The sequence below is a fragment of the Choloepus didactylus genome, chromosome 15 (assembly GCF_015220235.1).
Source record: "Choloepus didactylus isolate mChoDid1 chromosome 15, mChoDid1.pri, whole genome shotgun sequence".
NCBI lineage: Eukaryota > Metazoa > Chordata > Mammalia > Pilosa > Megalonychidae > Choloepus > Choloepus didactylus.
Genome location: NC_051321.1, coordinates 48,778,381 through 48,792,251, shown reverse-complemented (window position 1 = coordinate 48,792,251; position 13,871 = coordinate 48,778,381). Strand labels below are relative to the sequence as shown.

Genomic DNA, 13,871 nt, shown 5'->3' with positions numbered 1-13,871 from the left:
TTCTAAGTGAAAAGACAGGAGACAGGTATTAATAGCTCCAAAAAATAATGTCTAATTTCTGGAAATTATGTATGTCACTGATATGAGTGTGCAACACATGTAATAAAGTAATGTACTTACTCTCTGTCAATCACAAGGCAAGTTACAGCTTCTGCAGCAATTACATTTGCAGTTCTCACATCTTCCCTACGTAAAAACAAAAACAAAAACAGAAAACAGAGATGAAATAAAATATCATTATCATTGATTCAAGATCACTGAATTATGCAAAATCTTCTGATTTATCCACTTCCAGATTTAAGCTTTGTTCATGTTTCAAATTTCTTTCCCTGAGACACCACCTTACCCTTGCAATTAATCTCACAAATCCTGTAGTTAAATCCAGTAGTTATAATTCTGAAACATGAGGCTTTCCTTAGACACGCTGTTCTAGTTTGCTAATGCTGGAGAATGCAAAACACCAGAGATGGATAGGCTTTCATAAAACGGGGGTTTATTTCACTACACAGTTACAGTCTTAAGGCCACAAAGCATCCAAGGTAACACCTCAGCAATCGGGTACCTTCACCGGAGGACGGCCAGTGGTGTCCGGAAAACCTCTGTTAGCTAGGAAGGCAGCTGGCGTCTGCTCCAAAGCTCCGGCCTCAAAACGGCTTTCTCCCAGGACGTTCCTTTCTAGCAAGCTTGCTTCTCTTCAAAACATCACTCCCAGCTGCACTCCTTTCCTCTTTGAGTCAGCTCATTTATGTAGCTCCACTGATCAAGGCCCACCCCGAATGGGCGGGGCCACACCTCCATGGGAACATCTCATCAAAATTATCTCCCACAGCTGGGTGGGGCACACTCCAAGCAAATCTGACCAACACCAAAACTTCTGCCCCACACAAGACCACAAAGATAATGGCATTTGGGGGACACAATACACTCAAACCAGCACACACGCGAAAAAAAATTTTATAGAATCAATCCCTGTGCTCTTCAGGGAATTTACGAATAATTGAAAAACAATAAAGATAGTAATGAACATGATTAGAGATGCTGTTATGTAGCTAACCTTTTGTAATTTATCATATGTGGTTACTCATCTGTACCAGAGCTTATGGTTCTTCAAGATTATTTAAGAAGTCTTTGTCACACTGACTGAAATATGTATATACTGTCTGTCTGGAAAATGTAATTTGTCACTGTGGGAATATATATTAATCTCTTAAACCTTTAAAAATCTGCCATCTTATCTTGTTTTATCCAGTTCACATTTCATTTTAAGCAACTAAAAATTTAATAATACCATTGCCATGGAAACATTAAGTTGTACTTGAAAATGTATTCTTTTTTTCCTCTCCAAAAATAAAATTCTAAGTTCATATAATAATAAATATAAATTTGAAATACCCTAAAGAGAGAAGTTCATAGAAAATAATGTAGTCATGATAAAACATTCTAAAATCATAATCAAAATAACATCTGTCTCTAATAGTAGGCTTTTAACATCTTGAAAATAAAGATGCATTCCAGTAAATTTTTCTTTCAAAATACACTAGATTCTCACATATACTTCTCTGAACTCTATAGTTGTCCATTGGTCTCTTTGTCTTTTGCTGTCCCCACACCATGCTGTTAAGATTACAGTTCCTTTATGGTAAGAATCAGTATTTACTTTTAGTAAAGCAAGTTCCCCTTAACTAAAATTCTTTCTCAGAAATATCTTTATGATATTCTTAAGCATTCATTATTTAAAAACATTTTTCCAGTTCTACAGAAACTCACTTTGGAATTCTGGTAGCACTGCATTACTGTCATACATTACTTTAAGAAGAAAGGCTGATGGTATTCATTTTTCCACAGAAGGACATGACATTTAACTAAATTTTATCAAATCCCCTTTTGGTATTTTTTGATATAGTTTTATGGCTTTATGCATTTAAATTGTTGGTGTAATACATTTTATTGATGTATTTCCTCATGTGGAACAGTCTTTGCAGTCTTGGAATAAACAATATGATGCAATATTCTTTTAAAACAGTGCTAGATTTGGTATGCTATTATTTTGTTAAGAATTTTAAATATATAGTCATAAGTAAAATTGGTACATAGTGGGGTTTTTTTTCCCTGCAATAATTGGGTTTTGGCATTAAAATATACTAGCTTTGGAAATTTTGCATATGAATCATATAAAAAAGATGGAGTTTCAATTTGGAGGGAAAGGAAACATTACTTAATAAATATTGCAGTATAATTATTTATTCATCCATAAGAAAACAAAGCCATAACCTACCTTACATCATATACAAAAGGCTATTGAAAATACATTAAGAGATCTAAATGTAATTTGTAAAAAATATCTGGAAGACATTATAGGAGAACATTGTACAAACTGGAGGTTTAAGCAAAAGTGGGAACCAGAAGCCACTAAAACAAATAAAGACATATCTGACTGCCTATTTTTTAGATTTTTTAATGGAAAAGATACAATAATAACTTTAAAAAAAAAAAAAAAAAAACACCAAGCAAACAACTGATTAGGAAAAAATAGCTGTAACACATAACAGACAAAGGGCACATTTCCCAAACATAAAAAGAACTCCTACAAAGAGATAAGGAAAAAAAAAGGGATGCAGTAAGAAAAATAACATGAAATATGAACAGATGAATCATAAAACATTAATCTTAGTGGCCAATCATGATATTAAAATATTCTTGGCCTAACTGTCAGGGAAATATAAAAACCCTTTATTACTCCTCAGGCTGGCAAAAAAAAAAAAAAAAAAAAAATGACCACCCCCCCCAAAGCCAGACAAATACAAGTGTTCTGCTGCCACCTCTCTGGAAGATAATTTGGAAACATATATTACACTTAAAAATACACATGTAATATGACTTAGTCATCGCACTTTTGTGGATTTCATATATAAATGCACCATCATAAAACAAACAGTTTTACTGCATTACTGTTTGTGGATGTGGCAGGGAAAGTGGAGAGAAGGGGTGAAGGGAAAAGGGGTGTTTGGAAAGACCCTGAATGTCCACCAGTAGGAGAAAGGGTGAACAAATTGTAATATACTTAAGTTGTCAAATATTATGCAATTTTTAAAAAGAATGAGTTAAGAGCTTCACATTTTGTGTTTGTGTTAACACGATATATTATTAAGTGAAAGGAAAAGCAGGTTGTAGAGCAATGTGTCACATACAATCTATTTTTGTAAAATAAATGATTAATGTGTTTATATACATGTTCTGTAAACATGAAAAAATGTGTTGAACAACAGATATCCAATTTGGGAGTATGATTAACTTCCATTTATATATTTTTCCAAGGTTTAACTAGTAACAATTAGCAAAAATATCACACATAAGCTAATGAAAATATATAGTTTCTACATAGCAAAAATTACTGGTCATTTGAAATATTTGATTTGACCCTTCTTCTAGCATCCAAAAATATACTGACATGTTTTTATTCACCCCGCTGGCTTTCTGTATCTCCCAATTTATAAAGGCATATACACAGTCATCCATTTATCAGGAAGAATCAAGTTTCCGAAATTTAAAACATTTAGATTTGTGAGCCTACATCACAGTCTAATCTAATGAGACACCTGAAAGCACCTCCCTAACACACACATGCACACACACCCTGCTCACACACATGATTCTCCTTGCCTTAAAGATAACAGGGCTCTCAGCTTCCAGTAGGATCTTCTCAGTTCCTCCCAAACTCCCTCACGTTGCCTGCCCTCCAGCCAAACTGGGCTCCTTTTAATTACTGAACACATCATCTCCCTCCAGCCACGAAGTGTTCTTACGTTCTTTCCCTAGGCCGAGGAAGCAACTCTCCAATTCCTGGCCTGGGTCACCACAGCTTACTCTTCAGAACTCAGCATAAAGACCTCGGGGATGCCATCCTGAACTGACTATGCCAGGCTCCCTGTTTATCTGTTCTTGTGGCCCTGCATGCTTCTTCATCTAAGCACAGTTTGTAATGTACACATGTACTTGTGTGGTCATTTGGTGAATGATTCTATCTCTTCCCACTGAACCATATGAGGGCTGGGACCAATGCTAATTCTGCCATTTTATCCCAAATGCCTGGCATATAGGAGGGGCTTAGTAAGTGTGTGCTGCAGGAATGGCACGGCACCAGAACCTTGAGTTCAGGCTTTGGAGTCACATGCCTTGCCCCAGCCTCACCACTCAACAAGCTATATGAAAGCTTCTGTTTCCTCAACTGTAAAATGGGAATGACAGGATGCCTACTCACTGTGCAGTGTTAAATGTGATAATCAAGGTTAAGAATATCATAGAGCCTGGAACATAGAAAGCAGATGGTGAGTGATTGTCCTAGTGGAGCCTCTATTTGGTGTTTTATAAAACACTATGGGGATCTAAGATGGCGGCATAGAGAGGAGTGGAAGCTAAGTAGTCCCCCTGGAACAACTGAAAAAAGAAAACCAGAAACAACTAGTAAATAATCCAGAATAACTGCAGGAGGACAGACGTGAATGTCCAATCATCATACACCAACCTGAAGTGGGAGCAATGCCCGAGATCACAGCACAAAATCTGTAAGTAAGAACTGTGGATCCAAATCGGGAGACCCCTCCCCCATAGCCCGAGTTACAAAGCCTCCTGGTGCCAGAGAGAAGCTTTCTCCCAGCGAGCGAATATAGCTCAGCTGAGCTCCAACAGGGGTTTTAATTAGCGAGTGTGAACTGCTCACTACAAGGTGCAAATCCCCAACAAGTAGACAGAGGCTTTGGTGATGACTAACCTTGGAAAGCCGGAGGGTCGCCTCGGACTAGCTCTGTTCGTTTTTCAACTCAGCAGAGAAAGCCTCGGCCATTTTGAATTCCCAGTTCTGTGACCCAGACAAGGGTGTGGAACAGGCAGAGAGACCATTGAAATGCTAATGACCTCCCCCTAAGGCATCCATCTTCTCTAAAGAGGAAAGGGGTGGGGACCAGTTTTACTGTCTGCCTTTCATTCAGAACTTACACCAGTCAAGAATTATAGGCTAATCTTTGCATCAGGCAGACAGTGTCCCTGCAAGGCCCGGCGGCCCGGGGCTTAGCTTGAGGGATGATGTGCACAGCTTTCCCTCAGCAGAGGTCCTGGAAGATCACAGCTGAGAAGGGAGGCCCGCTTGGAAAACCCAGGGACGCTATGTCAATGCCAGTGGTATGTGGGTCAGTGACAGAAAATCTGGGGCAAAACTGAAATGAAGGCTTAGACTCTTGCAGCGGCCTTGAATCTCTGGGAACCTGGGGGATTTGAATGTTAAAACTGTCCTTCCTCCCTGGCCACCCATACACACGCCCCACAGTCAGGGTGGACGGCTCCAACAACACACCCAAACTGAGTTCTCCAACTGAACCCCACAAGAATCATTTCCCCACACACCACAGAGACAGAGTTGGGGAGAACTGACTGGAGGCATATGGGTGACTCGCAGACGCCATCTGCTGGTTAGTTAGAGAAAGTGTACGCCAACAAACTGTTTCTGAAAAATTAGATCGGTATCTTTTTTTTTACAACTTGAAAGAAATCTGTCAAGCAAAGCAAATGCCAAGAGGCCAAAAACACTATGACTCAAGAACAAAGTGGAGATATTCTATTTGTTTCAAACAAGTAGACAAAAAATGTATTATCATTTTCTGGCTGGGAAATTTTAGTGCAGAGAACACTATAGGCAGAAAACATCAGTAATACCCATTGGATCCTTCATAAATTGTATAAATGGCTTTCCTAGGAAGTTGCTTGTGGCAACATATGTAACTAGATACTGTAGTCAGTCTAAGAAAAACCAAAACCCATCACAGCCTTATAGAAAACATCATATTAAATCTATCTTTCTATAAAACATTTACATCTTGACAATTTAGAAACTGTCATGAGTCTTTAAAACTATTATACATTCAAAGTAACACTTCACTATGAATACACTGTCTGCACACATGGATTTTTAAAAATGTTTTCATCACAAATTTCAAACATTTTAACATTTTCCTATATTATCTGGTCTGAAGTGCAAATACTTTTAAAATTGAATGTGTTTTGTTGCCACAAAAATAATACACATTGACATTTTAAAATGTTAATAGGGAAAAATCAAAGATCAGAAAAGTGACAGTCAGTAGAAACTGAAAATATGTTTATCAAAAAAATTTGCAAGTTACAGGTCTAGAATCAGGCTTGGAACCTTGTAAAGCGACATATGTTAAATCTGAAAAGATGGATAAAACTGAGGGAAACAGCATTTTAAACAATAGCTTATATATGCCATTTATTGAGCACCTAGTATATGTCTGAGTTTGCACAAATGTTGTCTAATGGATATAAAAGAAGATGAATATTTTAGCCCATATTTACAGATGGGGATAAAGGTTAGGCAATACTCCCAAAGTAAGACATAGCTAGTGAGTTGCAGCCCTGGAATTTGAACACACTTCTGACTGGCTCCAAAGCCCATGCTTTTTCCACAACACTACACTGCTTACACACTCTGCGATAAAATTTTAAATAGATAACAATTCTAACTTCAGTTGAATGCAGAATAACCTTTGAGCAGTAAATAGTTGCAATGGCTTTTTGTCTGCCATTATGAAAATTATATTTACTTGTGAAAGAAAATGACACTGTTCAGGGTTACCCAAATGCAAAGTTAATCAGATGAGCCATTTTGATACTTAGAATTACTGTCTGTGGCTATGTCCTAGCCCTGCTCTGTTGCTCTGCATTAGTGTTGCATAAGAGGAGGGAATTATTTAATGCCAGAATTATGTTGCCATTACATTGTCATTGTATTTCTACTACTAAGGTGCCTAATGCCTTTATGCTTGTCTATGTAAAGATCCAGAAATGCTGTCCCTCTGCTCTCAGAGAGCTTGCCTCTACAAGAGCAAAATACAATCTAACCTAGTACTGGCATATATTTATTTTTTATTTCAGGAGTGATGGTAGAAACTTCTAATGAAAGAATATTACTGATAAAAGCTAATGATATTGTGGCTTATTGTGTATATTTATTTCCTTTGTAGGTCCAAGGACTATGCTAAAAGCAAATATCATTTAGATTTAGATATAAATACTACATACTCATATAAAGTGGTCCTAAATAAATCCATGTTATTTAACTTATCCCAGTCCCAATACACCTGATAAGATACTGGTTTCACACAGAATGTTGACCAAGTTAGCAGGGGTTTCATGCAATACTCTTTTAGAGGTGGGGAAAGGGAAGAGAGAGGAGATTTTTTTAAAAAATTGAGCTTTCTTTCATTTTTGCTTTTTGGCACATCAGAGTATTTATTAATTTCTAATTGAAGACTCTATGCTATTTTGAAAGAGCATTGGCCAGGAAGAAATTTAAAACAAAAATCATCAGATAACTCCAATCTACTTAATTAACTTTCACCAACCACACATGGCCTCTGAAAGCTTATTACATCAGGTTTGCTCCTCTACAGTAAGTAAATGTATATATATCTACATAAAAGTTCAGGTCTAACATATACATTGTCTTTAAAAACAAAATCTCATGTTCATCCAGTTCTGTATCTGCATATTAGTTGCTTTCACTGTGACAATAAATAGACATGTCAAAAAAAAAAACCACCCACAGTACTGCAGAGGCAGCTACTATTTGGCAGATTAACAAATAGTTTACTCACAAACTTGCGATTGATTAATGAATAATGACAGTCCAAGCAATGCAGTTTAGTAGTTTACTCTGAAGCATTTTTTGGAGGAGTTAGATATCTCTGTCAGTGAAATTATAGAGCATAAACAAATCCAAAAACATTTGCAAATACAGTTTTCTGTGCACTGACTCTGATAGCCTCTGAACTTCATCACTTGAATCCTCATCATCGCTGTATCCCAAAGTGGAGTCACTGTCAGTATCTGAATAGTCCATAGCAAGGGTACACACATTGACTTGTCTCAATCTGGAGCAATTTCTTCATATCTCATGGCTGCTAGAGAACTCTGTGTTGCACAGATATCTCAGGGGAACAAATGCAGCGTGTATGAAGCCAGAGCAGAACATAGTTCATGCAAAGTAGCTGTGAGGACAGAGGCTCTCCCTTTCCAGCTCTGGGCAATGAGACTGCAATCAACAGGATCCTAGCACTCCCTCAGTGCCAGCCTTCATGGAAACTGATACTGCTCCAACTGCTTTTGAGCTTACAGCAATCCATGGGTTGGAGCCCTTCATTCTCTGTCAAGTGCAATAATTTAAGTCCGCAGTTAAGTTTGGTTCACAAAGGACAAAGCAAATCCTTTTCATCTCAAAATCAAAGGAGATCTTGTATGAGTAGACTATTCAAAACTGATAGGATCTGATAAGCATCAAAGAGCAACTTAAAATGAAATTATAGTCTTGAACGGATTATGAAATAGAGGTGTTCAAATTTGTGACAAATCTGACTGTGCTACTTAAAAATTGAGTCCTGGAACAGATAACCATTCTTGAAGGAAAAAACATGTCAGGCCATTCACACTCTTCTTCCCAGTAGGTCATGAAGCTATTACAAAATGATTTATACTTCCAATGCTTTAATGGAACTCACATACTAAATTAGGGTAAAATAAATTAATATATGCAAAGAATTACATGGCTTCCAACCAAGGCTTCCAACCATGCCTTGTACAAATTTAGCAGCCAATAAATATGAGCTATCAGCATCATCAATCATCATCATTATTATCACCACTTTAAGGTCCTCTGACATATAAGTTGCAGGTGTCCCTTTTGATAAATCCTCTCTTGAAACCTCCTTCCCTAAATTTCTATAGTAAATTAGTCTTCTAATTCTTTTCTGACATCACCTTTTCAATTTACTTTTCCAAGTCCTCTTCTCCAGTTCACTGAAATACATGTTCCCCCAAAATGCTGTTTTGGGTCTTCTTTTTCTTGCTCTGACTTCTCTCACAGAGAATCTCATATAATCCCATGGCATCAACAGTTAGTTTTATATTGATGACTTCTAAATCTTCTTTTCTATTTTTTACCTCTCTCCTACTAGATACTCCTGGACATGCCATTTCAACCTCCAATTCAAACCTAACTCATTTTCTCCTAGCCTCAAAATCACTGCTTTCCCAGGGTTCCCTATCTTGGTATATGGCATCACCATTCTTGCATTCACCTTGACTCAAAAGATTAGATTCAGATTTTACTCTTCCCTCTCCTCATTGCTTAAGTTTGGTCATATTAGTTCTATCTTTTCCTTACCTCTTATATCCATCCTTCCTTTGCATTCCCACAGGCACTGCTCTATTTTGGGCCATCACCATCTCTGCCATGGACCACTGATCTGGCCTAACTGACCTCCCTGACTCTACACTCTCCTTCTAATGCATATCTCACTTTGCCATTCATTTTCAAATGTAAATCTAGTCATCTCAACTCTCAGCACAAAAAACATCCAAGGAAGCCCTCAGGAAAAAAATAAAAAGTTCCAACACTTCAGTTAGCGTTTGAAGTCCTCCATTATCTGACCTAGTACCTTCTATGGCACCATACTGTCTATACTCTGCTGCACTTTCAGGAGACAACTGTTCCCTTAATGAACACCAGCCATTAATTAGCTCATGCCTGTGCACATGCAGCTGGTTCCCCAAGAATGCACTACTCCAGTTCAAATGCTCCATGAAAACTGCCATGGTCCCCCAATTTTTAAAGGATAAAAACACTTTTTCATGTAATAAATAATTCTACATACTGATTACCAAAAAATTTAGATAAGCAACAAAGGGGAAAAATAGAAAAATATCTTAATCCCATCTACCAGGATATAGCCAAGGCTAATACCAGGTGAATATCTTTCCAAACCCCTAATTATTCTTAAGTATTCATATGTATCATTCCTCATATTTAATGTAGATAATAATAAATCAGTAATAATTTTAACAAATATTTACCAAGGGCTATTATATTCTGAGTGTCTGGACCTTGCAGTCTGGTGGGAACAACATATGTATAATTTAAAACGCTCATCAAACAGGATGCAATTAGAGAAATAACAGGGAGTGTTTCATTCAGTGATTAGGTGAACAGAACAGCTTCTCTGAGGACATTAAAAACTAAGAGCTGAAAGATGAGTTGGGGAAAGCAGGATAAAGGGTCAGGAGAAGTGTGTTCTAGAAAACATCTACAGCATATGCAGCAGCCTCGAGGTAGAAAAAGCATATTTAAGGAGCACGAGGAAGGTCAAAATTCAGGGATTGAGGAAGAGAAGTCAGGGGCCAGAAGAAGCTGAACACCAAGGTAAGAGTTAGATCATTCAAGGTTTGTAGGCTATACAAAGGATTTATTTTATTAAATAAAAACTAAGTGAACCCACTTTCCTTTTTTATATCAAGTGAAAACTGCAAAATTAATTGGAAAACTCAAGCTCAATGAGAGGAAACAAAGCAATGATGGAATAATGTTCCAAGGAAATCATTTTTGAATTATAGTTTTAGAACACTCATGGCCTTGCCACACATTAAAGTAGATGTTATCATATAGCCATTCATATATTAAAGTATACATCTAAAGAGAAAACATGATCCCTACCCCTTGGGATCCTACAATATAGTATGTAGAGGTAATGAAAATACAAATGCACAAAAAAATCGATGTATTATGAAGAATATATATCAATTCCCTGACCAATATGGACTTAAGTTTAATACATACCATTTTCTTAGTCCATCCAAGGCAGCCTGTGGTTTCTCATTAATAATAGGGATGTGTGACCCCTCAAAGAGAATGCTTCTCTAGGCAGAAAAATTATAAGTGTTATGCATAAAGTAACTCCAATGTTTATTCTTCCTAGTTACACAGGTGACTATTTCCATTCATTGTATTAATTCACTTCCTGAGAATTATACATATATCTCCTCTTGGATCTATCCATGGAAGGGCAATAGTAACTAAAAAGAGAATGATGAAGTTGGGAGAATTCAATTTTCACATTATTTTTTCACATTACTTCTGCAGGGTTGATAGCATAATGAATTTTTTTATCTGATATATGAACTTCACATTCTGTGGCATGCTTCAATGACAATGAACACAGTCACTTATTAGATCGAACCAAATGAAATTGCCATTTTTGTAGGTTAAAAATGGATGAATATTGGCAATTTCATATGGTTCAATCAATACATGGACTATAATCTAAATGAAAGGGGGAAAAAGCAATTGCAGAAGGACTATGAAGATATATATTGCTATTTTTTTCTGATGTGCTCTCTTTGTGGCACTAGTGGAACTGAGTTTCAAAAATAATCCATATTTATTCCATATTGCATATTTGAATGCATGCCTCTGAATGTTAAGATGTGATTCATGGTTTTGTCTCCTTCTATATAGTCATTACAGATAATTCTCTCTACATTCCATTATAGCTGGGGTAAGAAATTACCACTGAAGAAATTCTGAGTCCTAGTTTCTTTTTTGTAGGCTACAAATGGTATTTACTTTGTACTCTGGCTTTAAATACTAAAGTCCTTGGCAAAGTCTTACAAATTTAAGGAATGTCTCCATAGGGAGGATGTTATAGAGACAGGGAAGAGCTTGCTGTTCTTGTTTATTCCCTGCTATTATTTTATTACTAGTTTGGAAATACAGATTTAGACATTATATTGCTATTGTTTTCTTAGGGACCCATTTGGCCTGAGTGACTTAGAGGTATTTTAATTTAAGGAGAAAAATGAGCAGAAAGAATCTTACTTTATTAAAACTTAAAAAAATCAAAACTGGAGTAAAATACAACAGACGCTCTGTTCATTTACTCAAATCAAACCTTCATTTTCTTCTTAACGCTATCCTTCGCCTTCCCTGAGCCATATGCATAAAATAATCTGGATTAAGATAAGCCTGGGGTTGGTATTACTTTTCAGATAGTGATGCATGTAATTTTGTAATTGATTGGCCAAAGAAAAGTTTGAGTTTGGGGAGAGGATATTAACAGATAAATTATTCCATGGGTGTGTCATGTGTAATAAGAACTTCAGGGAATAAAACAATGCATTGGTCTTTTCCTTTTTGTTTCTTCTGCATTCCACAGAGCTGAAAATTAATTTTTCAATTTTTCCTGTTTGAACGTTAAGGAAAAAGAAGTATATTGGAATGATATTGAAACTGATGTACCTCAACTGATATACATGTGAAATGAATGTTAAATTGCACTGTCACATGTTTCCTAGGACTGTTATCTAAAGTACCTTCCAGCCAGGAGTGTGTTTCCTCCTGAAGAGAACTGCAGCAAAGTGTCAGAGCAGTATCTTCTTTTTCTTGTTCTATTACCAAATTGCTCTGTAACCCTGAGAAAATGCCAAATTCTGCTTTGCTTTTTCACATGTGAAATGGTGATTCAAATCACTGCATGTTCTTCTGCGTAATCAGTTTGTATTCCACAGATGTGAACACATTTTACAAGTTCTAATTATCATGGTTTTCAGTGCTCCTGAGGTGATTCAGTAAAAATCCAAGGATGTTTTTGTAGACAGAAAAGTATTATAAGCCTGTAATAGTGATCTACCACTTGAATGCATAAGTGGCATATCATGGCAGTTATGAAGTATATCGATTTTCATAGTAATATTTTCTGACTAAAAATCTATTTTCACATGAAAACCATTTAAGCTCACTTGAAATAATAGATTCTCAAATCAAATGTCAAAACAAGGTAATCTATGTTTATAAAACATTTTCAACTATAAAAAATTAAAATTGAAATTTTAATTGGCTCTTTTAGGGAAGATAAATATCCAGAATTTAAAAATAGTGTTAAACTGAATTTTTTTTATTTTTTTATTTTTTGGTGCTTGCTTCTCAAATATTTCCTACTTTGTCTTAACCTGTTTAAGTTATATAAAATATATATCCCCTTAAGCAGATATTTTCTTTTGCTAATATCATCTTAATTAGTATAAATGTTAGGTAAAGAGGTAGCTCTCTAAACAGAATTCTCCAGTGGTTTTAGAGTTCAGTGCAACTAACTTTCCTTTTGACAATGAACATGCTAAAATTTCATCCAAATTAAAGAGTAACTTTGAATCAAAGAGAAATAGAAGAAGCAACTTAATTTGCAGAGAAAGAAAAGTCATGGCTATGTTTATAAAAGGCCAATTTGAACAAAAAGAGCTAGTTAAACCACTGCATGCAATCATAGCTCCTGCGGTTGGCATTAGAAAAAAAAAGAGGGCATTGAATTCACTGAATACATCAATTTTTAGCAAGAAGTTTGATATATTAGTCTAACCCTAAATGCCCTGCACTTGTGATTTTAATTATATATTTATAAACATTGAAATGGTGTTAAAATAATGTACAGTTAAAATATCTAAATCATCTAAAAAATGAAGCTCTCATATTTCCTCCCCCAAAGTGTGTCTTGCCTTTCATAAATTGACAAATTAAACATATTGTGTTCAATTCAATATTTATCTATTCAAAGGCACAGGAAATACAAGGAACAGAAGAGGTAAAAATATCTGCTTGCAAAGAGCTTTTATTCTAGAAGAGGAGAAGGACAGTAAACAACTAAGAATGTAATTCAGTAAATTATGCTGGGAAAATTGGCTAGCCATCTTGGAAAAAAAAAAAACAGATTAGATTGTACTTTGCTGCTTAAACAAACCAAAATAAATTCCAAATAAATGAAAGATTTAGAAGTAAAAATAACACATAAATGTACTAAAAGAAAACATGGACATGTTTTCTTTATACCCTTTTGTTTCTTTTACCCTTAGTTTGCTAAGCTGCCGAAAGCAGATACAATAAAATGGGTTCATGTTCAGCAATGAGAATTTATTAGCTTATAGGCTTACAGTTTTGAGGCCATGAAAATGCCCAAACCAAGGCATCATCAAGACGATGC

General features: G+C 36.0%; 1 protein-coding gene across 2 annotated transcripts in view; it reads right to left on the bottom strand.

Annotated features, from left to right (window-relative positions):
• Positions 1–13,871, bottom strand: part of PRKG1 (protein kinase cGMP-dependent 1) — a 1,297,582-nt gene that overhangs the window by 130,705 nt on the left and 1,153,006 nt on the right. For both annotated transcript variants that reach the window (XM_037803756.1, XM_037803755.1), the window contains exon 8: positions 121–186. In XM_037803756.1, the coding sequence (XP_037659684.1) occupies positions 121–186 (66 nt within the window). The remainder of the gene's footprint in view (positions 1–120; positions 187–13,871) is intronic.